Source organism: Canis lupus, chromosome 4, assembly GCF_003254725.2.
Source record: "Canis lupus dingo isolate Sandy chromosome 4, ASM325472v2, whole genome shotgun sequence".
Lineage (NCBI taxonomy): Eukaryota > Metazoa > Chordata > Mammalia > Carnivora > Canidae > Canis > Canis lupus.
Genome location: NC_064246.1, coordinates 4,821,335 through 4,848,396, shown reverse-complemented (window position 1 = coordinate 4,848,396; position 27,062 = coordinate 4,821,335). Strand labels below are relative to the sequence as shown.

General features: G+C 40.6%; 1 protein-coding gene across 4 annotated transcripts; it reads right to left on the bottom strand.

Moving 5' to 3' along the window:
- Positions 1–63: 63 nt before the first annotated feature.
- Positions 64–25,444, bottom strand: RBM34 (RNA binding motif protein 34). 4 transcript variants are annotated; one of them, XM_025448514.2, is made up of 11 exons: positions 25,283–25,444; positions 25,021–25,195; positions 24,422–24,546; positions 20,363–20,591; positions 19,625–19,684; positions 15,135–15,178; positions 5,590–5,673; positions 5,369–5,432; positions 3,556–3,595; positions 3,196–3,314; positions 64–407 (listed from the first exon to the last, which is right to left on the bottom strand). In XM_025448514.2, the coding sequence occupies exons 1-11, from the start codon at positions 25,339–25,341 to the stop codon at positions 126–128; spliced, it is 1,281 nt and encodes a 426-aa protein (XP_025304299.1). In that variant the 5' UTR covers positions 25,342–25,444; the 3' UTR covers positions 64–125. The 4 variants fall into 4 exon arrangements, with proteins under 4 accessions (XP_025304299.1, XP_048964709.1, XP_025304300.1 ...); XM_049108752.1 differs by lacking the exon at positions 5,590–5,673; XM_025448515.2 differs by lacking the exon at positions 19,625–19,684.
- Between the last annotated feature and the right edge of the window lie 1,618 nt (positions 25,445–27,062).

The window sequence follows — 27,062 nt, the reverse complement described above, 5'->3', positions numbered from 1 at the left end:
TGTGAATAGAATGAAAAGGTTTCCACGTTTCACACGCACCATCCATAAAAAACTGAAACTCAATTCATGGGTTTACCACACTTTTATTACCAGTACTCAGCAGGAACTAAATAATCTTCAGGTGGTTACTTCTGTTTTTTCTGTTTCTTAGTGTGTCCACTTTTCTTTTGTCCTTTCTTCTTCTTCTTCTTAATGAGAACAGCTTTTTCTCCAATAAACAAATTTTTACACAGTCCTACATTTTTTGAAGCGGAATTAAGTCCCTCCTTAGGTTTACCAACATTCTTCAAACTGGGATTTGAATTTGGTTTTAATTTTTCTTTATTAACAGAACGCATGACTCTCAGTTTTCTTCCCATCAGTTCAGAATTATTTAATTTCAGAGCAAGATGAACAGCATCTGTATTCTGCAATAAAAATCAATATATTAATTTCTACCAGAAAATCCTCTGCCAAGAAACTAGTAAAATTCTGACTTGAATGGATTAGAACAATTTTTAAGCTTGCTGACAGACAGAAACCCCTCCCATTTCCATATCCAGGAGATTCGATCCCATGGGTTTCAACAACTGTCCTTGAAGTGTCGTGTTCACCATGCTCCTCATGAGTTTTCCCCCAGGAAGCACTCAGCTGCCTTGTCACAGTCAGGTAAATCACAATTCGACAGGCTTCATTTTTCTCATTGTAAAACGGGAGTTTCAGCCAAGATTAGTCATGTGCAATCTTCTAAATCAATGAACCTCCTCTTGTGTTAGTTGACTTGAGAGAAGGGAAGTCTGAGACGCTGAACTAGATGCCTTGCAGGATTTTGTTTATATTCCAAGTTCTATTACTTTTCTAGTGTAATATAGAACCACTAAATGCTAACAATCCTGAATATTCATATTTGTTAAAGGACCTTACAAACTTATCAAGCAATAGTAGACAGAAGAGAAAGTGAGGTAACTCCAATGCAGTAATGATGGAAACAAAAGGCTGTGACAACCTTTCTCAAAAGCTACCTCATAATAAAACATAGCAAGAGTATTAAACATGGTCACGTCTCTTTTTTTTTTTTACGTCTCTTTCATGACAGAGCAGAAAGCTAGCTGAGGACAAAGCACAAGCGGATTCCCAGGTGGGATATGTGTGACATTCCTCAGGCATTCCTTGGGTGCCCTTAAACTAAGGGAAGGGAAAAACAAATGGTTAACTGATAGGGATGACAGTCCTGTAAGTATGAGTGTCCATCAGTTTACAAACGTCTTAGTGATTTAGGAGGAAAAAGCATTCTTATCAATCGCCTAACACCCAGAGACCCACAGACTCAATTTCCTGGAGCCTTAACATCACCTTCCCCTCCACAAGGATGTGGGAAACAGAGGAAAAAGGGAATGTAAATAAAATTAAAATAGTTTATAATCTGTGGCCCATTGACAAATACTTGAAATAGGCAGAGTATAATGTTCCTCCAGGGAATTCTCAACTCTTTTAATTTTTAATGCCTACCAGAGGGAAAAACAAACTCCCTTAGCTTGACAATAGCCAGGCCTCCAGTATCCGAGTCTTCTTTAGCATATTAAAGTCCTTTTGGAAACCTCCCTTTGTCCTTAGCTCCCCTAAGTCCCAAGTATAAAATCAAGTCACCCCTCACACTTAAAATGCAGCCCTTTCTGTCCATGGGTCCTGTCCCCGTGCTTTTAATAAAATCACCTTTTTGAATCAAAGACAGCTCAACAATTCTTCCTTGGCCTTCAGCTCTGGACTCCAACACCAACACTCCAAAAACTACGTCATTTGGTGCCCAACATGAGGTATGTCTTCTTTTCATCTGGACTGAGACTCAGCGCAAACTTGGGGAGTCCTTTCACTTCTCATCTTTTACTCTCATTTCTTTTTTTTTTTTTTTAATTTTTATTTATTTATGATAGAGAGAGAGAGAGAGAGAGAGGCAGAGACACAGGCAGAGGGAGAAGCAGGCTCCATGCACTGGGAGCCCGATGTGGGACTCGATCCCGGGTCTCCAGGATCACGCCCTGGGCCAAAGGCAGGCGCCAAACCGCTGCGCCACCCAGGGATCCCCTCCCCCCTTTTTTTTTTAAGACTTTTATTTATTTATTTATGAGAGACACAGAGAGAAACAGAGACACAGATAGAGGGAGAAGCAGGCCCCTCACAGGGAGCCCGATGTGGGACCCGGGCTGGGATCATGCTCTGAGCCTACTGGGCTGAAGGCAGAGGATCCATTGCTGAGGCACCCAGGCGTCCCCTTTACTCTCATTTCAAGGGCTTTTCAAGGAATATGGTCTCACTGGAACACTTTCATGCTAATTGTTCAAGTTGCAATCTTCTAGCCTCTGGCTAACTCACGAGAGAGAAAGCCTGCCTTTTGGCTAAAAGTTAAGCACCCTGGATAAAAAGAGCCCTAGAAACTTGATGCTGTCTTTATTCCTGTCCTCATACAAAGTTGTCTAGGGGATGCCTATGTGGCTCAGTGGTTGAGCGTCTGCCTTTGGCTCAGGACTCGATCCTGCAGTAGAGTCCCGCATCAGGTTCCCTGCATGGAGCCTGCTTCTCCTTCTGCCTCTGTCTCTGCCTATCTCTCACTCTCTCTCTCTGTGTATCTCATGAATGAATCAATCAATCAATCAACCAATCATCTTAAAAAAGTTGTCTCTCTTGGGCACAGGACAGCCACGTAGGTGACTAGCATAGCTGCCAATCTTAAGATTCCCATGTAAAGGTTCCTCCTTACTAGTCTATGTGATCCCCTCCAAATCTCTTATCTAGCAGCTTCTTGCCACGAGACCTCCACTGGAGCCAGCCACAACCTGTACCCAAATGAATTAAAACCCAACCAGGGAAGGTTTCCTAGGGAAGTTGGTTGTAAATACCACGTGTTGAAATGTCACTTAGATCATGATGGATTTCAATCTTTTTCCACTTCATGGAAGGTGGAAATTCCGAGATTTAATACCTTACATATTCAGTACCTAAAATATTATTTACTAACATTAATATGGAGAAAGAGTGAACTGGAATGACTTTTGGTGAGGTATAATGACAGGAACGATAGTCTATCATGGCAGGTTCTGAGTTTAGGTTTCTGAAGATGTAATCTGAAGGTGACAGTGAGTTGTGTCTGAATGATGAAAGAGCAGTGACAGCCTGTCCAGTGCATTTCAGAGAACAGTGACAATCACTAGTCTCCCATACCTCAAAGAGTACGTAACCGAATCCTCTGCCAACTCCAGTAACTCGGTCTCTCACAATCCTTACTGCCACGATACTCCCACAATCCAAAAAGTGTTCCTCAACCGCAGATTCTTCAACTTCTAAAAAGAAATTCAGTCAGAAATATAAGTAAGAACAGGATTGCCTTAGAAAGTTGGAGATGTTTAATAATGTAGCAAGTTAACATAATACAGCTAATATAGTGAGCCCCATGAAAATTAGTCACATTATATTCCATACTTTTTTAAGTTAGTCTTAAAGCAAAACATCGTTATTATTTAGTTATTATTTTCCTGTTATTTTAATGATAAACAGGTGCTTTATTGGTTTAAATGAACTTACTGTACGGGAGATTTCCCACAAACACTGATCTCTTGTCCCTCTGAAACATAAAGAGAATAAAAATAACTAGAGCAGCAAATGGAAGCCATCCTAAAATGCACTCTTTCTCTCGCCCCACATATCTGACAGGTCTCCATTTCCTGATTTATTTTTTTTTTTTAAGATTTTATTTATTCGAGAGACAGTGAGAGAGAAAGTAAGAGAGCGAGCACAAGGGGGAAGAGGGAGAAGCAGGCTCTCTGCTGAGCAGGGAGCCCGACAAAGGGCTCGATCCCAGGACCCTGAGATCATGACCTGAGCCAAAGGCAGAGGCTTAACCAACTGAGCCACCTAGCCGCCCCCTCCACCTCCTGATTGAACTCATACCAGTCCTCTATTTGATTGTTTCTTCCTTCTTCCCGCTCAAAGTGAGTGAGCATAAGAGGAAGTAGTTATTTTTTTTTTTTTTATCACAGCTAACACGAACACATGGCCATGCTCAAAAAGGGCATGCTAGATTAGAAACTGTCTCTGTACCGGGCCAGACAGCAGGTATGCCAGGCTTGGCCAGCCGTGTGGTCTCTGTTGTAATTACCCCACCACCCCTGCCATCCACCCCCGCCATTAACATGTAACCTAATGTATATGGTTGTGTGCTATTAAGACTTTACTTAAATAACACAAGCAGCAGATGGATTTGGCCCTCAGGATGGGTCAATGGTCAAAGCCAGAGAGGTCATTTCTTAGCCATGGTAATGCACCCTCTGTTCCTGTGGTGAGCCCTTACAACGTAGCCTTTGCTCACTGTGAGAGATCTTATAAACTGCAAATCTGGGCAGGTTGCTCCTGCATTTAAACCTGTGGGACTGCTCCTGGATAAAATCCAGACTCCTCAACACGGCAGGCCACTCTTCGTGATTTGGCCTCTTCCTAGTTCTTCAACAGCAACTCTTAACTGCTGTTCCTCCTCACACTCTACCTCTAATAACTGTATCAAGCTCTTGCCGGTCCGAAGCCAATTAAATTTTGGCCTCCACTACATATACTATTTAAAATTTCTTGGGCCTAGATAACACGGACTCATCTTTCAAGTTTGACAGAGCACCTGTTCTCCTGGAAGCCCTCCTTTGTCCCTTCTTGCTGGCACCTCAAGTGTCCCTATCCTAAGCTGCCAAAGCATCTGGTGTACTTATCATAAAATAGAGCCACAATCAGCCTGTCTGTTTTGTCTTCACCTTTATACTGTGAACCTCTAGAGAAGTGAGACTGTATCTCAGCACTGCATGCCTGACATAGAGTAGGGACTCAAAAACTGTTTAAGGAGCAGTTTACCTTTCTCAATCTCAGTATGTGAAAGAACATGTCAGCCCCAGTGATCTCCAATATCCCTTCCAGGGTAACTCTCTCTAATTGCTTGATCTAGGAGTGGTGGCTGGAAGCTGTTGACTGAGGTCCTTGTGCCACTCTGGGCACCAACACTATACCACAAAGGGCAAAAATGTTTCCTTCTCAGCTTCCTCACGCTCACTGCTGATTCCATTCCTCTCCTAGCAAAACCTCAGAAGAAAACGTTTCATTTTATGAGACTCTAGTTAAGTTCTTTTTTTTTTTTTTTTTTTTTAATTTTTATTTATTTATGATAGTCACAGAGAGAGAGAGAGAAAGGCAGAGACACAGGCAGAGGGAGAAGCAGGCTCCATGCACCGGGAGCCTGACGTGGGATTCGATCCCGGGTCTCTAGGATCGCGCCCTGGGCCAAAGGCAGGCGCTAAACCACTGCGCCACCCAGGGATCCCTCTAGTTAAGTTCTTTACACAACTCAAGTACTACTTACAGATGAAGTCTCAGATGCAAGATCAACTCTAATACGAAATCCATCTGCAATTTGGGCACCGTTTCTGTATTATAAATACGAAGGGGAAAATGGCTGTTAAAAATAAGCACCGAATATTAACTGTAATATTCACTCTAAAGTCAAACCAAAGAATAACACATGTACTCACACAATCACTTAAATACAATCATTCTGTTCAAATCTCAAAGAGATAAAATTACCTTTTCAAGGCTTTTGTAGCAGAGCTCTCATCCTTAAACACAACATAAGCATTAATATATTTCTGATCAGGATGAATTTTACGTCTATACAACAAGAAAAGACAATATAAAAGCTATTAATCTCAAAGTCACTAAAAAAATACATAAGCATTAATATATTTCTGATCAGGATGAATTTTACGTCTATACAACAAGAAAAGACAATATAAAAGCTATTAATCTCAAAGTCACTAAAAAAATACAGCTTATTTCCTTCTCACTTTCAATCAACACCTATGACAAGAATTCCTGGGGGGAAGTTTCACCTCTCTCTCTCTTTCTCTTTTTTTAAAGATTTTATTTATTCGTTCTGAGAGACAGAGAGAGAGAGAGAGAGAGAGAGGGAGAGACACAGTCAGAGGGAGAAGCAGGCTCCATGCAGGAAGCCCGATACAGGACTTTGATCCCGGGTCTCCAGGATCACATCCTGGGCCAAAGGCAGGTGCTCAACCGCTGAGCCACCCAGGTGTCCCAGTTTCATCTCTTTTAATAACTACTTAATAACAACTCAAAAAATCACACACGACTTATACAGCTATTGGACAAAACATGTAACCTGTGCCTCCTTATTAGTCATCACTACAAGAGAGCAAGCAAGGCCACCCATGCAATGCTACAAGGCTAGAAATGATCATCTTAGCTGCAGCTCTGTACTTAACACACATATAAGTAGGTGTGACTGCCAACTTGATTCGTCTTACTGTAAAATAAAAACTACACAAATGTGTATAGCTTAGAGAAATATCAAAGATCAATACCCTTGCAGCCATTGTCCACCCCAAAGCCTCTCTCTGTGCCTCCCCTCCTCCAAAGGTAACCCCTCCCCCCCACTTTTACAGAAACCACCTCCTTGCATGTCTACGTGATTTTGTTACTCAAGTGTGTACTCTTTGATTATACTTTGGTCTTGTCCATTTGGGGACTCTGGAAGTCTTTTGAGTCTGGTTTAGTCTGTAGGATTCCCCCCCATCTCCTTTTGTTTTCTAAGACTTTATTCTCTCTTGGCAGAGAGAGCAAACGAGTTGGGAGAAGGTCAGAGGAAGAGGCACAGGCAGACTCCCCACTAAGCAGGAAACCCGACGGGGCTCGATCCCAGGACCCCAAGATCTCAATCTGAGCCGAAGTCAGACACTTAACAGACTGAGCCATCCAGGTGCCCCTGCAAGGATTCCACTTTTCTCTCTCTTTTTTAATAAAGATTTTATTTATTTATTTATTTATTTATTTATTTATTTATTTATTTATTATTCATTCATTCATTCATTCATTCATTCATCCATTCATCCATTCATTCCCAAGAGACATAGAAAGAGAGGCAGAGACACAGGCAGAGGGAGAAACAGGCTCCATGCAGAGAGCCCAACACAGGACTCGATCCTAGAATCACTCCCCGAGCCAAAGGCAGACGCTCAACAACTGAGCCACACAGGCGTCCCTCTCTCTCTTTACCTCACTGTTCAACCTAGTGAAATTTCCAAAGCCTGGATTTTGTTGAATGCAAGCTAACAATATAATTCAATGTGTACCTCTGTCCTTGCGATTTCTTGGCAAATTGGCAGCCAGATCCAGAGGTATGATCAGACTCAGACTGCACCCCTTTGTCAGGACTAGAGGTAGTGCTGTGTTCTTTCAACGGGAAACATGTCATGACTAGTTTTCACTCTTAGTAACTGCAGTTATTGCTGCTCAATGCCTACACCCACTATTTCACTAGGTTTCCAAAAATGGTCATGTAATTTAGATGTGACCAATCAGCAAAAAGGACCTACTAATGACCAGAGATTCTTCTCTGAAGACACGAACCTATTGTTTTTGAAGTAACAAAAACGCTAATAAACGAATGAGTAGCATCAAGAAAGATACTAGGAAACACCAGAGCATTATTCATGGCACTCTGTAATAATATACAACACTATGTGACAATTTTATATTGATAAAACTAGCTATGATTTACTGAATGCCTAATATAATATCAGGTACTGGTTAGACATTTTATGTACTTCATTTAATCTCACATCTCTGACATGGGTGTTACTTTTCTGATTTTATGGATAAGAAAGCTGAGACTCAGAGAAGTGCCATGATCACAAGGCAAGAAGTGGCAAGCCTAGGACTTAAAACACACCTACGTGACTCCAGGGACCCTACTCAGTCTGTGCAACACACATTTGCTGACAACATCCTAATTAGTATGTCCTACAGCAATCCTGGTGTTGTCATGTTTTCATCCTCTCCAAATTCATATACTGAAATCCATTTAATGCCCAATGTGATGGTAATAGAAGGTGAGGCCTTTGGGTGTTGCTAAAGTCATAGGGTGAGATCCTCATGAATGGGGCTAGTGCTCTTAAAAAAAGTACCCCACAGAGCTCCTAGTCCCTTTTTAAATCTTATCTCACAATATAAAATGTGAGGACACAGTGAGAAGGCACTGGCTATGAATCAGGAAGCCGACCCTCACCAGAATGCAACCACGCTGGGACCCTAATCTCTGACTTCCCAGCCTCTGAAACTGTGAGAAAGAAATTTCTATTGTTTATAAAAAGCCATCCAGTCTGTGATATTTTGTTATGGCAGCCCAAATGGACTAGGCCTAATCCCAAGACAACCTAAATGGAAAGTGACTTTAAAAACTCTTAACTGTACTGTTACTTGAGGAGAAAGGATCCTTGGCACAGGGAATAGGAAGGCAAGAATGCAGTTCTGCTCCCTTAGATGTGGCAAGAACATGTTTTGTATCAGGCTTGATAAATTTTTTTTTTTTAAAGATTTTATTTATTTGGGGATCCCTGGGTGGCTCAGCAGTTTAGCACCTGCCTTTGGCCCAGGATGTGATCCTGGGGTCCTGGGATCGAGTCCCACGTCAGGCTCCCTGCATGGAGCCTGCTTCTCCCTCTGCCTGCATCTCTGCCTCTCTGTCTCTCTTCATGAATAAATAAATAAAATCTTTTAAAAAATATTTTATTTATTTTTATTTATGTTTTATTTATTTTATTCATGATAGACATAGAGAGGTTCACAACCTGAACCAGAGGCAGATGCTCAACTGCTCAGCCACCCAGGTGTCCCTTGATAGATGATTTAAAAACACTAATGACATCTAGAAGGTACAAAGCCAAGAATAGCATCACTCTCACCCTAAACAATAAGAAGCCACATAGCCTATAACATTGTAAGCCACCAGAGCTGAAGACAAAGTGAAACCCAGCAGCCTGAACCCTAAGCAAAGATCGGTCCACCTCAAGAGACAGGAAGCAGCTCTGGTTCACAGGACCGGTGCCAGACAAGCGAGTTGGACTGATTTTAGCTAATATTTAATAAACTGCTAAAGCTGAGTGTGGGCTGGTCCTGAAATGGCATCTCTGGAGGCCGCCAACACAGTGGTGCATGCCCATGAGTGGGCTCTGCCAATGTCCCTGGGGAATGACTGAGAGCGGGCGGGAGCCCAAAAGCACCCATGGAGCGTGTGGCTGGAGAAGAGAAGGGCCAAGGCTAGTGTGCAAAGGGCACAAAGCCCCACCAGGATTCTTCTCCCTACAGAGAGGGCTAAGCTGCTAGGGCAGAGGCAACAAACCCTGTCACCTCTAGGGCACAGGGGATATACCCTTGAGGCTGGAAGAATGGAGGCCTCCTGTCACAGTGAGGAGTGGGAAATGGTCTCCAGCACAAGACCCACCAAAGGCATCAGGCAGAGCATGGCTGCTATGAGAGGGAAGACCCCCGGACACACTGACACAGGGACAGACGGGGCCTGCCAGCATCTGCAGCCGAGCCAGGACATCAGTGAACCCCACAGCCACCTGACCAGACCACTAGAAAACAGCACTCTCTACACTGGATTTGCAATAAGATTTGAAACTTCTGCTCTTTAAAAGACACCCCTGGACACTTGGTTGGCTCAGTGGTTGAGCATCTGCCTTTGGCTCAGGTCATGGTCCCAGGATCCTGGGATTGAGTCCCACATTAGGCTCCTCGCAGAAGCCTGCTTCTTCCTCTGCCTGTGTCTCTGCCCCTCTCATGAATAAAATCTTAACAAAAACAACAAAAAAAGACACCCTTAAGTAAGTTAGCCACAGACTGGGGCAAAATATCCAAAGCATGTACAACAGAAAAAGGTCTTACATTCAAAATAGAGAACTCCATACAACTCAATACTAAGCTGGGGCCCCTGGGTGGCTCAGTCAGTTTAGCATCCAACTCTTGATTTCTGTTCAGATCATGCTCTCAGGGTCATGGGATCAAGCCCCATGTTGGGCTCCACACATGGAGCCTGCTTAAGATTCTGTCTCCCTCTGCCCCTTCCCCATTCTAAAAAAATAAAAATTAAAATAAAAATTAAAAAATAAATAAAATAAAATAAAATAAAATAAAATAAAATGACAAGCCACCAGAAAACGGGCAAAATTTTTCAAATGACACTTCTTCAAATAGATACAAACTGCCAATAAGCACATGAAAAGATAATTGATATCCTTAGTCATCAGCAAAACAGAAATTGAAACCACATGACAGGGATCCCTGGGTGGCGCAGCGGTTTGGCGCCTGCCTTTGGCCCAGGGCACGATCCTGGAGACCCGGGATTGAATCCCACGTCGGGCTCCCGGTGCATGGGGCCTGCTTCTCCCTCTGCCTGTGTCTCTGCCTCTCTCTCTCTCTCTCTCTCTGTGACTATCATAAATAAATAAAAATTTAAAAAAAAGTAGAAAACAGTTTAAAAAAAAAAAAAAAAAAAGAAACCACATGACAAACCTTCTGAATGGCTAAAAATTAAATGACTGACAAGTGCTGGTGAGGATGTGACACAACTGGAGTTCTCATACAACTGGTGGGATGTAAAATGCTGCAACCACTTTGGAAATTATCTGGCAGCTTTTAGAAAACTGACATACCCACAAGACCCAGCAATCCCACACCTCCAGATACTTTAGCAAGAAAAATAATTTGTATACCAATGTTTTTAGAACCTGTAATTCATGATAGCCCCAATCCTAAATAACCTAAATATTCATCAAACTGGTGAATGATGAACACATTTTGGTACAGCCACACAATGGAATACTACTGGGCAATAAGAAAAAAAAAAAAAAGAAAGAAAGAACAAGCCACTGAACATCCAGCAGCATGAGCGAATCTCAAAATCATCATGCTGAGCAAAAGAAGTAGGTAACAGTTATCTCCTGCATGATGAGTCCATATACATAAAATTCTAGAAAACGCACGCTAACAACAGAGACAGGGAGCAGGTCAGTGGCTGCTTGGGGATGGGGTGGGGAGGCGAAGGCGATGATACAGAGTGATGTTAGTATTCAGTATCTTGACTGTGGGAATGATTTCATGAGCACGTACATACGCTAAATTCATAAAATTGTACATTTTAAATATATGCAGTTTATTGAAGGTAAGTGATGCCTTAATAATGTAGAAACAAAGCCAAAGGAATGGACTATATGAAAAAACAAAGTAAGTTTTACACGGCAAAATCCTCCAAGCAAAATAGCAGCTAAAAATAAGGAGAAATATTCATTAACTCAAATTACTAAAGGCTGATTTCCTTAACATCCACATATCTATGAGAAACTATTCAACAACAAAAAAACGGAAAAATGATGGTCAACAACTCAGATAAGCACAAAAGACTCCTGAATATATGAAAAGATGCTTGTTTCCAAGAGAAGTGCAAATTACAAGTATCATTTTTCACCTATCACTGAAAAGCTAAAAAACCTATATTTTGTAAAGGTGGGAGAATATACATCGGTTACCATCTCTAGGATAGCAGTCAAAATCACAAATGCAAATACATTTTTGACCAAACAATTCCACTACTAGAAAGTTTATCCTACAGATAATTCTCACATGTACAAAATTACATGAAAACAAGGTAATTCAGTCCAGCCTTATTTGTAATGGCCACAAGACTGCCACAACACATCAATGTCCATGAGTGGAGAATTTGCTGACACAAGTTATGGCATACCTTACAGAATACAGAGATGCTCTGAAAAAGAACAGGGGGATAATTTTTACACTGATAAACATCTCCAGTTTATAGTAAGGGGAAAAAAGGAACATGTGGAGGAGTATGCACATTTAATACTACTAAGTCAAAAGTTATGTGTGTGGGGAGTAACATATATATGTGTGTGTATCAGTGTGTAAGTGCATAAAACGTCTCTAGGAGGTTATACAAAAAAGTAAAACCAGTAGCTGCCTAGAGCAGGAAAATGGCTAAGGGAAAAAGTCTAGGAGAGAAACTTTTTACTCCCTTCCTTTTTTTTTTTTTTTTAAAGTAGGGTCCATGCACAGCATAGAGCCCAACGCCAGGCTTGAACTCATGACATGAGCTGAGGTCAAAAGTCAGACAATTGGGGATCCCAGGGTGGCTCAGCGGTTTAGAGCCTGCCTTCGGCCCAGGGCGTGGTCCTGGAGTCCCGGGATCGGGTCCCACATCAGGCTCCCTGCGTGGAGCCTGCTTCTCCCTCTACCTGTGTCTCTGCCTCTCCCTCTCTCTCTCTCTCTGCATCTCTCATGAATAAATAAATTAAAAAAAAAAAAAAAGTCGGATACTTAACCGAGCCGAGCCACCCAGGTGCCACTCACTGCATACACTTTTATACTTTATTTTTAACCATTTGTTTATTTGTTCAAATAATTTTTAAAAATTTTTAATTGGGAGCAGGTGTCACAGAGGCCAATGGCAATCAGAGTGTGAAAATTCCATTTTTCTGGCACCAAAACTACTTAGGGCTATTGTACACTCCTATCAAGATCTTGGTTTCTGTTGACACTTGGGCCCTTCCAGCCTCAGAGAGGAATAGGCCTATATGGTCTGAAGAAGGTGGCCTGTGTCTTATCAAATTTCCCATTCCTTACAGCAGCTGGACAATGCCCTGTGTACGGCAGGACTGACATGTTTGGTTACCCAACAAACATTAGTGGAGTCAGTAACATATACTAACACATACTTATCAAGTGTTAACTATATACCTGACATTGTATGGGTATGGGAAAAAATTGGCAGAAACTCTGCCTGCCAAACAAATCTAAATTAGAGATGAATGTAGAAACAAACTCACCAAAATGCTCAAAGGGACCACCTAATTCAAAAATCCTGTTATTGTAGGATTCCCAAGAATATTTTTAAATTTAGAGTATAGTCAACACATTACATTAGCTTCAGGTATAAAATGAAAGTTTATACAGTTTATACAGTTTCAAATGAAATCTTTTTTTAAAATATTTTATTTATTTATTTATTCATGAGAGACACAGGGAGAAAGAGAGGCAGAGATACAAGCAGAGGGAGAAGCAGGCTCCATGCAGGAAGCCCGACATAGGACTCGATCCCAGGACTCCAAAATCACACCCTGGACCAAAGGCAGGTGCTAAGCCGCCAAGCCACCAAGGGATCCCCTGAAAATTTTTTAAAAACTTTATTCAATCAGTACTGGCTGAGGTAACTAGGGACTTCTTTTTATTGAAACATAATTGACATATAACATTAATTTCTGTTGTACAATATGATTCGGTATATGCATATACTATAAAATGATCACCACAAGGAGTCTAGTTAACATCCATCACCGCACATGGTCATAAATTTTTTTATGATGAGAACTTTTTTTTTTTAAAGATTTTATTCATTTGAGAGACAGCGAACACAAGCATGGGGAACAGCAGGCAGAGTGAGAAGCAGGCGCTCACTGAGCAGGGAGCCCGGTGTGGGGCTGGATCCCAAGACCCTGGGATCATGACCTGAGCCAAAGGCAGACACTTAACGACTGAGCCACTCACGTACCCCTTTATGATGAGACCTTTTAAGATCTACTCTCTTGGCAACTTTCAAATAACCAATACAGTATTATTACTGTAGTCGCCATACTGTACATTACATCTCCATGACTTATTTAGTTGTAACTGGAAGTTTGTACCTTTCGACCTCGTTCACCTTCTTCACACAGAGAAACCACCGAAGGGTTTCACCACAGAGAAGTCTGTGTCTTTGAATTCTTTTTTTTAAAGATTTATTAACTTTAGAGAGAGTGTACACGAGCAGGGGGACAGGGAGAGGGAGAGAAGCAGACTCCCTCCTGAATGTGGAGCCCAACACAGGGCTCAGTCCCACGTACCTGAGATCATGACAGGTAGCCCAAACCAACACACTCAACTGAGCTACCCAGTTGCCCCTTGAGCTGTTTTTCATTCACTGACTTACTTTACTTGGCTTAATGCCTTCAAGGTCCATGTTGTCAAAAATGGAAAGATTTCCTTCCCTTTTTTTCGGGCTGCATTCCTGCATGTACATGCGTGTGTGTGTGTGTCTCCCCCCATTCATCTATTGATGGACACTTATGATGCTTCCACGTCTTGGCCACTGTACTGCAATGTTTTCAAAGTATGTTATTTTATATATTTATATATTTTTTTATTTATATATATATGTTATATATATAAAATATATGGAAATAAATATTATATATATAAATACTATTTAGGTTTCATGTCCAGCATGGAGCCCAACATGAGGCTTGAACAAGAGCTGAGCTGAGACCAAGAGTTGGACGCTGAATGGCATGAGCCACCTAGGTACCATGACGGTATATTACTTTATTTTATCTATTATAACTGTACCTACATTCAGATGTTATCTGTATAACTATTAATATATCTATATCAAATATATACGTTTGTAAAATCTATATTACATGTGCTAGTTAGAAAAAAAAACAAAACCCAAGATCAGAGATTAATAGGAAACGCTGCACTTAACTGAAGGTAAATGAGAAATAAAGGTTTACACTTTAAACTGTACAACCTTATATTAACATATAACATTTTAAATGTTATATGTCAATTATATTTCAACTTTTAAGATTAATGAGAAATAAAGGAAGAGTAAAGAAACTTGAATGTCTTATCCTTGGCACCAAGTGGATAGGATAGGGGAAAATTCTCTGAAAATACGAACCACAAACCATACTACCAGTCTAGTTTCCAAACCCTCAGAGAGCCTGAAGTGGTATTAGAGTCGCAGTACCCCCAGGTGACCAACAGAAGCAAACATGGAACTCTGGAAAAACCTAACCTACCAACAACAACTATGGGGCATTCCGGACTTTCAGATGCATCCTGACTTCAAATTATTAAGATATGGGAAAACGTGTGCCTTAGAACTGATAAAATATGGTATTTATGATTTATACTAGAATATCTGGGCACAAGACTTTCTTATTCTCTTCCAAGCACTATGCTCAATTAAACGCCCTTGAAATTTTTCATGGTACATTTTCTAGTGAGTTATTTTATAATACTTTCTGTGACTCTACCATTTATTTTAAGGCTTAAAAGACAAATATCTTACAAATTTATATGCTATTACAGACGTAAGAAAATGGTCAAGTATGACGTCTTACACAAATATAAAAATCCATGAAAACATGATCTCAACTTTTAACCAAAATGGAAAAGAGTTTAAATCTACTCCCTTTCTGTAATTATAAACTTACTTTATTGCTGCCAACTTTTTGGACAAAGTTCCCTCTGCTGGAATCTTTTAAGAAAAAAGAAAAAAAAAAAGAGTATTAAAGAAAATTCATTATCTGAAATATTACTTCAAATTAATTGTATTTTAATTAACTGAATTCTAAATATCTTACTCTGATGTGATCATTTAAGACATTCGAGAGAAATACTGAATCAGAAACAACCATCCTAATGTTATATGAATGGGACCTGGAGGCTTAGAACAAAATATTCCAATGATGTAAGACCATATTCAGATTTCATAGGTATTAACTTTCCATCTAGATGGAAGTAGACATACTGTGCCCTTGAACTGTGTCAGGTGACTCAAAGGGGTCTCAGGTCATGAGAAGACACTGATGTTGAAGATGCATATGAAAAATTAAGGAAAACTTTTATAAAATAAGCTTGGAAAAAGGCAACATTTCTTAAATTAATATTTTATTGTAAATTCTACAGGATTTGAGATATCAAACTAAATTGGTAAATAATGTAAAGAAATATTATTTCAGCTGAGTGAAGTAAGTCAGTCGGAGAAGGACAAACATTATATGTTCTCATTCATTTGGGGAATATAAATAATAGTGAAAGGGAATATAAGGGAAGGGAGAAGAAATGTGTGGGAAATATCAGAAAGGGAGACAGAACGTAAAGACTGCTAACTCTGGGAAACAAACTAGGGGTGGTAGAAGGGGAGGAGGGCGGGGGGTGGGAGTGAATGGGTGACAGGGCACTGGGGGTTATTCTGTATGTTAGTAAATTGAACACCAATAAAAAATAAATTAAAAAATTAAAATAAAATAAAATAAAATAAAATAAAACAACAACAAAAAAACAAACAAACAAAAAGAAATATTATTTCAACCAAATGTCTAAAAGTTGATATATGCCAGCTGGCAAAAACAAACAAACAAACAAAAACAAAAACAAAAAAACAAAAACACCCCATGGTATCTTTAATTGGGCAAATAAGGGAATCCCCTTTACATTCAAGCTCACTTTAGTTTCAGTCATATATAGTATTCATTTATTTATTTATTTATTTAAAGATTTTATTCATTTATTTATTTGAGAGAGAAAGAGCACAAGCAGGAGGGGCAGAGGAAGAGGGAGAAGCAGACTTCCCACTGAGCATGGAGAACAACACAGAGCTCCATCCCTGGACTTTGAGATCATGACTTGAGTGGAAGGCAGATACTTAACCAACTGAGCCACCCAGGTGCCCATATATAGTATTCCTTTAGTACTATTTAAGAGTGAATGGGGTAGGGAGGGACAACTTTATGGAGTAGATGGAAATTCAAATCAACAACTGTGACTGTCAGGATATACCAATACGGTCAAGATACTGAGAAGGCAAAGGTGAAAAGAAACAGACCTGCAAGTTCGCAGATCAGGAACACCTATGAATGTCAATTTAATTTAAGGCAGTAATTCTAAATCTCTGAAAATCTTTCTTAGTCATCCAAAATATAGCAAAACTAAGGAATTTTCAGTTTGTCCTGTTCAAACTGCTAACATACAACATAACAGTGCAAGACATGAGAAATGCCCAAGTGAATTATCAATAGGTGAATGACAGTCATCAACACACATTTATTGGGTGCCTTATAGGAGCCTGCAACCATCTAGATCCTATTATTGAAGATACAAATGAGTAAGTGTAATATAAGGCAATAAGGTACAAAAACAATTTAGAGGAAAAAAAATACCACTTAATGATATAAAGTATCAGAAAAAACTCGAGTGACATTTTCTTTTTTAAAACTTTATTATTTTTTTAAAGATCCATTTATTTGAGAGAGACTGCACTGCATGCAAACACGGGGGTGGGGGAGGAACAGATGGAGAGGGAGAAGAGAATCCCAAGTGGACTCCTGAGCCCATTGCTGAGCTTGATCTCACAATCCTGAGATCATGACCTGAGCTGAAATCAAGAATCGGACATTTATAACTGCCTGAGCCACCCAGGTACCCCAGAATAAGTCACATTTTCATTGTCTACAAAAATACAGACAGTATCTTAATAGACAAAATGAGATTTCAAGAAGGATGCCCAACAAAACGAATGAACTGAGCAAAAGGACAGGAGTGAGAAAACCCAAGTGTATGGTCAGCATTGAGGGAAGCTTCAGAGCTGCAGAAAAGTCTTATCATGTGGAGGTACACATGGCCTCAGGGCCACAACATGACAAGTGTCAGGCTATGAACCAGGACAGATTTCACTCACAGAAAGAAAAATGTAAGAAGTTTAGGCAATTCCATATAGGTTTGATGTGTATAATGTGCAGGTACTGGTGACCCAAGGATGAGCAAGACAAACAGTACCAGCAATCACTGCTTTCAGTCTGGTGGGACACATGAACAATGTAGTAATTAGAGAAGTGTATCATAAGGACCGTGATGAAGTATACAGTGCTACACAGTGCACAGCAGGGTCAGCAAACAGACCAGTAATCCAGGGACAGGGAAGAATCTGGCCAGGTTCCTCAAAAGTAATACCAGGCCAAGGTGTGTATGTGTGTGTGTGTAATAATCCTGAGTTTCACTAAGAATTTTTGGGAAAACTAAGTTCACAGTGGGTATGCTGAACAGAAATAGACTGAGGGTAGAAACCATAACAAGCCTCTGCAACTATTCTGGCAAGAGGTAATGAGGAGTTAGGTGGAACAACGCAGGAAGAAAGGAAGGACTCTTGGGGGGAAAAAAAAACACAGCTAAAAAATAGGCAGGGATACCAACAATAAATAGGCTGAGTGGGCAAAGAATCCAAGGCAATGAAAAGGAAGCCTTGGTGGCACTAATTCACACAGAATATCAGCACGCAGCACGGGATGGGGCCAGGGAGAGTGGAGGTGGACACAGACATGCTGAAACCCGGGTGCCAAAGATACCCAAGTGGATGTGTCAGGGACAGATCTGATAGGGATAATGGGACTCCAAAAGGCAGACAAAATATATATGAAAAGAGAGAGAAACAAACACCATGACAGAATCATGGAGACTGCCAAAAACCTTGGGAAATGTCTATTTTTAAGAGAAAGAACACATGTGCCAAGTGTGGGGGTGGGGGCAGAGGGAGAAGGAGTCTTAAGCAGACTCTGGTCCAAGCGAGAAGCCCAAATCAGGGCTCGATCTCATGACCCTGAGATCACAACGTAAGGCAAAACCCAGAGAGTTGGACACTTAACAGACTGTACCCCTAGAATCGTCTACTTTTAGACAAGAGGGCAGTTTTGTCCTCTGGGGACATCTGGCAATGACTGGAGAAACTTTGGGTAGTAACAGCCTGGGTGGGGAGGGTGCTACCAGAATCTAGTGGGTAGAGGTCAAAGATGCTGCTAAACATCCTCTAATGCACAGGGCAGCCTCCAATAACAAAGAATAATCTGGCACCAAATATCCATATATCAAGGCTGAGAAATCCCATTTTAGAGAGTCACATGAGGAAGAACAGTTAGAAACAGGGATTAAACTTTTCTTTTATTCTAATGTGCATTAATTACACTTAAAAATTATAAATGAGAATAAAAAGAATGATGCTATTTCACGCTCCAAGAAGCACGGCTATAACTCGTCTATAGAGTGTTCAGTTGGTGAAATCAGATATCATCTCCTTCTATAAAGGTTTAATATTAAATTGATTTACAAAACAAAAACAAAAACAAAAATCAAATTTGTCTGCCTGGGTAACCGAGTGGCTCACTCTGTTAAGCATCTGACTTTTTTTTTTTTTAAGATATTATTTATTTATTCATGAGAAACAGAGAGACAGAGAGGCAGAGAAACAGGCAGAGGGAGAAGCAGGCTCCATGCGGGGAGCCCTACGCAGGACTCGACCCTGGGTCTCCAGGATCACGCCCTGAGCCGAAGGCAGCGCTAAACCGCTGACCCACCCAGGCTGCCCAAGGGTCTGACTCTTGATTCGGGCTCAGGTCATGACCTCAAGGTCATGAGATCAAGCCCTGCATCTGGCTCTGTGTTCACCAGGAAGCTGGCTTGGGATTCTCTCTCCCTCTCCCTCTGTCCCCCCGACCCCCCGCCCAAGCTCATGTATAGAGCATATGTCCACTCTAATAAATAAAATCAATCTTGAAAAAAAAATTAAATAAATAGAAACTTTGGCTTCCTATGCTCGGAATTTAAGTACTGTTTGCAGTAATCACACAAACTTTCTGTATTGAATGCCTAGGATTCTAGAAATGCTATTCAACATGTTTTAATGTTCTGCAAACAAGTCACACATCCACCCTCCAACAATGGTATCATTTTACTATGTGAACTCATTAAATATGAACAGAATCCAAGTGCCAGCACTACATACTAAGAGCATCTCTTCTCTTCAATTAGATTTGAACCTGTTGATTCAAAAAAGTTGTGCTTCTCCATCTCGCTAATACCATCATGTTAGTAAGTCTGACTTAAATGCAATACATTTTAAGATTTGCAATTTCAAGTTGGGGAGAACACATACCAAAGAACGAAATCGTACAGAATCTATTTGTCCATACTCTCTAAAAAATGATTTCAGCTTCTAAAAAAAAGAAAAAAAAAGTATATATATTCTTCAGTTTACTTTAGAACATCAAATAAGTGCTATAAAAAGGAATTAAGTAAAACTGATAATATTTTATTGCCAGGTTTTATTTTAAGAATATTTCAGGAATAATTGACTATTCAGATAAAAGACAAAAAATTTGGCTGAAAGTTATATATGTTTATATAATATAAACACAACTCAAGTTATTACTACCTATAAGGTACACATTTTTGTCTTTCAATCTTTTATAATCTTTATCACATATAAATTATAAAGGTAGGACTTAACCCCACACAATGGAAGAAACTTAGGATGTATGCATCCATTTATAAAACAAACATTCATTGAGCCTCTTACTATGCACTAGGCACTATTTCAGGTTTACTTTCTAGTAACATGTAACAGAAGAAATAGCTAGGAGAAAAAAGAAAACCCTAATAGGAGGCCACTGCAATACTTCAAGAAGATTTGCAAAAGCTTGTATTAGGGCACTGACTACGGTAATGGAAAGGAATGGGTGTATACTGGAATCAATCTAATTAATCTAGTCATTTATAATGAAGTCAATATGTTAATAACTTATTAATCATGCAGTTATTCAATGAAGGAAGAATAAACTAAGCTATGAATTATTAACACTGAATCTTTACAACATGCAGATTATACACTTACCTTCTTATTACATGTGACAGGCAAATTCCCAACAAACACAGTTCTCTCATTCTTTAATTTCTCCTCTTCTTGGTTGATTTCAATTTTCTTTCTTTGATTTAAAACTATGTGGTCTACATCAAGTACTTTTTTATCTGCTACATTAATACCAGATTGAAAATTATTCCTTTTCTGTTCCTGTTTTTGATGAATTTCTTCTTCTAAATCACGACTTGCTAGAGTGTTTTTCCTTTACAAGGCAAAAGAAAATAAAGAGCAAAAAGAAAAGAAGAAATGAGTCCTGGAAGTCAGGTGTAGTATTTGACAAAGTACAAGGATTAGAAAATATTTCCACCTGTGCTTTGTACTTACTGTAGAGTCTGAGATTCTCTCTTTCCCTCTCCCTCTGACCCTCCCCCTACAACCTCATACACATGGTCTCTCTCTCTCACAAAAAAACTCCTACCTACTTTTGCTTCCCTAAATATAAATTCATGATTCATAAATATATGTAAATTTAAAAAGCAGCATTCTCAAAGTGACCATTTTTTTCCTAAATTTTGACCAGTATTACTCTTCCACTAGAGCATAAGTTCCACTGAGGGTTCATGTCTAGTTTTTTGTCCACTATGGCATATAAAGTACTGAGCAGGAGTGAAAGGAACCAAGACAACATGGTGAGGTAGGAACCAGGTCAAGGACCATGACTGTTAGGAAAATGTGCTTAGACAGTATCCCATAGAGTCTAAGGAGCCACTGAGGACTTTGGAGATTGCCTAAAAAAGATCATTTGGGCAGCAGAGCAGAAGATAATTATGAAGAGGTGAAGGGTGGAAAAGGGAGATCAATAAGAAGATAGTTGTAACAGCATACTATCTAAGAAGACAACAGACCAACTAGAGAAAGAGAAGGGTGGAAAGGCAGAAAAAGATCAAAGAGATCAGCATCATCAGGACTCAGCAGCTGATTAGATGTGCAGGGAAAAAAAGAGAGTGTAAGATGACTCCCAAGTTGTTGGCTCAGGCAACTGGAAGGCTGGTGGTATCACTCACGCAGAGGAACAGGCTTGATGAAGATAAACAGCTCAGTCTGAAGCATTCTGAACTTAAAGTGCAGTTGACTCTTGAGCAACATGTATGAACTCCACTTACAAGTGAACTGTTTTCTAATAAATATAGTACAGTACTATAAATGTATTTTCTCTTCCTGATGATTTTCTCAGTAACATTTTTTTCTCTAGTTTACTTTATTGTAAGAATAAACACTATACTAAAAAAGCAACCTACAGAATGAGAAGATATTTTCAAATGACATATCAAATAAAGGCTAGTGTGTAAGATCTATAAAGAACTTCTCAAACTCAACACCCAAAAAATAAATAATCCAGTCAAGAAATGGGCAGAAGACATGAACAGACATTTCTCCAAAGAAGACCCACACATGGCCTAAAGACACATGAAAAAAAAATGCTCCTTGTCACTTGGCATCAGGGAAATACAAATCAAAACCACAATGAGATACCACTTCACACCAGTAAGAATGGCTAAACTCAGGAAACAGCAAATGTTGGCACAGATGTGGAAAGGGGAACCCTCTTGCACTATTGGTGGGAATGTAAGCTGGTTCATTCACTCTGGAAAACAGGATGGAAGTTCCTCAAGAAGTAAAAATAGAGCTACTCTGTGACCCAGCAATTGCACTACTGGGTATTGACCACAAAGATACAACCGTAGTGATTTGAAGGGGCACATGCACCCCAATGTTCATGGTAGCAATGTCCACAATAGCCAAACTGTGGAAAGAGCCCAGATGTCCATCAACAGATAAATGGATAAAGAACATGTGAGATATATACACAATAGAATATTACTGAGCCATCAGAAAGGATGAATACTTGCCTTTTACATTGATGTAGATAGACTGGAGAGTATTATGCTGAGTGAAATACGTCAATCAGAGAAAGACAATTACATGTTTTCACTTATATGTGGAATATAAGAAACAGCACAGAGGAACATAGAGGAAAGGAGGGAAAAACTGAATGGGAAGTCATCAGAGGAGGAGACAAACCATGAAAGACTTAACTACAGGAAACAAACTGAGGGTTGCTGGAAGGGATCCAGGGGAAATGGGGTAATTGGGTGATGAGGACATGGAGGGCAGCCTGAGTGGCTCAGCGGTTTAGCGCTGCCTTCAGCCCAGGGCGTGATCCTGGAGACCTGGAATCGAGTCCCACGTTGGGTTCCCTGCATGGAGCCTGCTTCTCCCTCTGCCTATATTTCTGAGCACTGGATGTTATATGCAACTGATGAATTACTGAACACTACATCGGAAACTAATGACATACTATATGTTGGGGAATTGATTATAAATTACAAAAACAGGGATCCCTGGGTGGCGCAGTGGTTCAGCGCCTGCCTTTGGCCCAGGGCGCGATCCTGGAGACCCGGGATCGAATCCCACGTCGGGCTCCCGGTGCATGGAGCCTGCTTCTCCCTCTGCCTGTGTCTCTGCCTCTCTCTCTCTCTCTGTGTGTGACTATCATAAATAAAAATTAAAAAAAATAAATAAATTAAAAAAAACAGAACTATATATAACATAAAATATATAAACGTGTATTTTATGTACTGCTTATGGTACTGGTAAGGCTTCTGGTCAACAGGAAGCTATGAGTAGTTAAGTTTTGGGGGAGTCAAACTTCTATGTGGATTTTTGACTGTGTGGGGGTTGATGCCCCTAAACATTCCATTGTTCAAAGGTCAATTGTATATAGAAAATATAGATGCAGATGTTAGCAGGTAAACAGATTCACAGCTCAGGAGAGAAAACAGAACAATGCAGCCATGGGCATAAATGAGGTTGCCCAGAATGAATGGTAGAAAAAAGTCAGTGACCAAACACAGAATCCTGAGGAAAATCAACATTTACAGAGCAGTCAGAAGAAAAGGTACCCACAGTAACACTGAGAAGAAACAAACAAGAGGAGAATCAGAAGAGATTGCTACTTAACAGCTGCAGAAAAAAGTACCCATGAGAAATACAAGAGAAGACTCATGAGACAAAGGCTTTATTGTCTATTAAATATGGCAACTAGGTCAGCATGGCTCCACTGAGCAATGTTTCAGAAGTTTGGTCAGATCACAGAAAAAGAAATACAACAAGCAAACAATCAGACTACAAGTTCATGGAAGAGAAAACAGATCAAGAAAAGAAGAGCACACAAGTATCACATTTTTCTGAAAGCTTGACTACGAAGGGAAGGAAGGTAGCAAACGGAAACATGACTATAGGTAGGGTTTGGTTTTGTTGGATTTCTCTTTTTAGGATGATAATCTTGAGCACATTTGTATAGCAGACAGAGGAAAGATACAGGAAAGAAAAGAAAATGGATATATTTGAGGACATAATCCAGAAGGAGGTAGAAGAGGTCTGTAGTATACACAGCAGGGGTGACTGATTTAATTTGGACAAGGAAGAAAACATCTTTCTCTGAGGGAAAAGCAAAGAAATTAAGGATATGCATAAATACACTAAGTAGGAGGTCAAAGAGTAGTAGTGAGTAACTGTTAGCAATGAACAGCTGTGACTAGGTAACATCATCAATAGTGATAGAGAAACGAGACTTCAGGGGCTTAAAGGAAAGGTACATGGGAACCTGGATGTGACTGCTATTTGGATCTTGATCAAATCAACTGTAAAGAAAAATTTTTTAAGCTAATGGCAGAAATCTGATCTCCAACTTAGTAAACTTAAGAAAACAAAACTCATCTTCATGCTGAATTATTTACACATTTAGATTACAGATCTCAGATTTGCTTCCACTTAATGAGGGAGTCATGAATGGGGTCAGGATGAAACAAGACTGGCCAAGTATTAATAACTGTTGACACTGGGTATGTGAGGTTCTCTTCTCTTCACCCTTTTCAACTTTTGAATACGTGTGAGATTTTCCGTAATAATTTTTTTTTTGTAAAAATTAGAACTACAAAATGAGAAAAAAAGATGAACACTGCAGGTGCAAAATCTCAATTTCTTTACCATCTAATTTCCTCAACATCAACTTAAGAGAATTCTACCAACCTTTTGTGTGCATCAGAAAGTTTTTTCTTCGCTTTCACTGATTTTGAAGGTTCTTGCAAAAGTGGTCTCTGAATTTGAGATGTACTTTCTTCCTCCTCATCCCGTTTCCTTTTCGTGGTGGTTTCCTTTTAAAAGTCGTAAGTTAAAAAAAAATAATAAATTAAAAAAATAAAATAAAAGTCGTAAGTTATGTTTGAGATCTCACCTTTTAAAATCATTTAACAGTCTTTCTAAATTAGCAATTTTTCTGTCCCACCGGATGTCCAGTAGTGAAAGGTTACTTAAATTCTCTCCGCCCCACTCTGGAAACCACGCACTGAGAGGTAAACTGCTTAGGTTTTTGTTGTTGTTGTTGTTGTTTGTTTTTTAAAGATTCTGTTTATTCATGAGCGATACCCGGGGAGAGGCAGCGACACAGGCAGAGGGAGAAGCAGGCTCCCCGCCGGGAGCCTGATGCGGGACTCGATCCCAAGACCCCGGGGTCACGACCTGAGCCAAAGGCAGGCAGACGCTCGACCGCAGAGCCACCCAGGCGGCGCAGGCTGCGTGTTTTAGAAGCCTATCCAACGGGCCCGTCGGAAGGGCACCCGGTGACTTACTCTGGGCACAGGCACGTACACGGGCTGAAGCTGAGGCTCTGAAGAGCTGAAGAGGGACGCCAGGCGAGCTGCGCTGTCTCCGGAGGGACGCCTGCCCTGGAACAAGCTGCGGGCGACTTGTCCAACCACATAGTCTCCGGTCAGAGTCCCGCGAACGTCGTCGTCCGGGCGTTCTCTGGACACGGACGCCACAGAGTCAGCCATGCCACGTCCCACCGCTCCGCCCGCCCGAGCTCCCGAAGGCTTGCCTCGTGCCACTCACCCTTCCTCCGCACCTCCCTTTTTCTTCCGTTTGTTCTTCCCTTCCACCAGCATTCTCATCCCACGGCTCCAGACACACCAGCCGGCCCGCGAGCCCGCGCCCGCGCCCGCGCCCGCGCCCGCACTTCCGGCTCTCGGCCACTTCCGCCCCCGGAACCACGCCCCTTCCGCTCTGGGCTGCGTGGGAGCGGGAGACCTGCCGCCGCTCGGGGCTGGGCTGCCTGGAGCAGGTGGGAGCTCTTCAGGTTTGCAAGTGAGAGAAGAGTGCTTGAGGCTTGGAGGGTAACTAAGAATCTGCCCGACTGGGTGTGGGGTACCAGCCCAAGTGGAGGGAAAACACGGTCGAAAACCCCTGAATCATTGGCGGGGAGGGAGGGAGGGAGGTTTATCAAGATTATCAAGAAAGGTTACAGGGACGTAGGTTACACAATATTAGCAATTGGTGAATCGGTGTGCAGCGTACGTGGGTATTTTTTGCATTGCTCTGGCAACTTTTCTGAAATTAGACACGATTTCAAAATTAAATTTATAGCAGTGGAGGCCTCAGGCCGAACCCGCTGTTCCCTTGCTCTTCTGCCAGATCCTAGGCACTCTTGCTATTTTCTCAGCCTAACTTCGCTGACTCCTCTCCCTCCAAACCCATACATTCTAGCCTTTTTTATTCCCTTACCCAAAATTATCCTCCTTAGTCATTTTCGCCTGCAAAATCGTGCCCATACGTCAAGGCCCAGCTCAGACATCTCACATATGAAAATTTCCCAGCTATTTACAAGATTTTCCCCCAATCCTTCATCTAGCTGCATTAGTGTTATGTACTCTCTCTAGATGTCTAAATGGGTGTCTTAATTATCCTATTTCTGCATCTCTATTTGCTGCTGTACCTATTGAATGTTGGTAAATTGATTATGTAGTAAAAGGTAAATATTATAGTTAGATAATTGAATTCAGAACTTTGATGGTAATATCGTACTGACAGAAGTCACGGAGAATATATGTGACCTTTCATAGACCACATCAGAAAAATGAAAAAAAATCCTCATAATACTCATCTGCTTGGGCCTGGTTTTTGAGTCTCTTTTTTAAAAGGTTTCCCATAACTGTGATCTTTCACAAAAGATGAGACAAACCCAACTGTGCCTATTTGCAATTCAAGTGTCTCCCTCCGAAGAGATTCTACTCATTTTTTCCTTCAGAAGGTCTCCCAATCCCATTCCCTCCTTACTCTCTCTAGCATTTTTCCAAGAATCATTTTCTCTCCATAGCACTGCAACTTCATCACATCTGGTCTTTCCCGACTCTTCCTCTCCACTGTTGCCTACAGTCTATTTCTAGATGAATCTCCCTCAAATGTTACTTCAAGGTTTGCATCTCCTCTGTGTCACCATCACATCTGTCATCACATGTCCTGTATACTAATTCACCACCCCTTTAAACTCTTATGCACTGGTTTTTCCTTACAATGTAGTTTAGCACATATTTAAGTCTTACATATATTACTTCCACAACTAAACCATGACACTATTCCTCCAGGAGTTCACATATAATATACACAAAACCCATTATGATGTTAGCCAAAAATCCGTAAATATTAGGTGAAAATTGAAAGGTGGAGAAATGGACTCATAAAGAATGAAAGGTAGCACACATTTCTAGAGGAAAATAATTAGGATGAAAGAGGCTCTGGTTGGAGACTTAAATGATCCCCATTGCTGTTCAGAACTGGTTTTTAAGCCTTTGGAGATCACTTAACCGCTTTGAAAAGTTTAAAACATAAAGACTCT

Bases quoted from the DNA above. Each gene is read 5' to 3' on its own strand.
- RBM34 (XM_025448514.2), bottom strand. From the start codon at position 25,341: ATGAGAATGCTGGTGGAAGGGAAGAACAAACGGAAGAAAAAGGGAGGT. The intron at 15,179-19,624 runs GTATGTGTTCTC...TTTTCTTAAAAG, and splicing joins CTGTACGATTTCGTTCTTTG to ATTCCAGCAGAGGGAACTTT. The intron at 408-3,195 runs GTATGGGAGACT...TTTTTATTGCAG, and splicing joins TCGGTTACGTACTCTTTGAG to AATACAGATGCTGTTCATCT.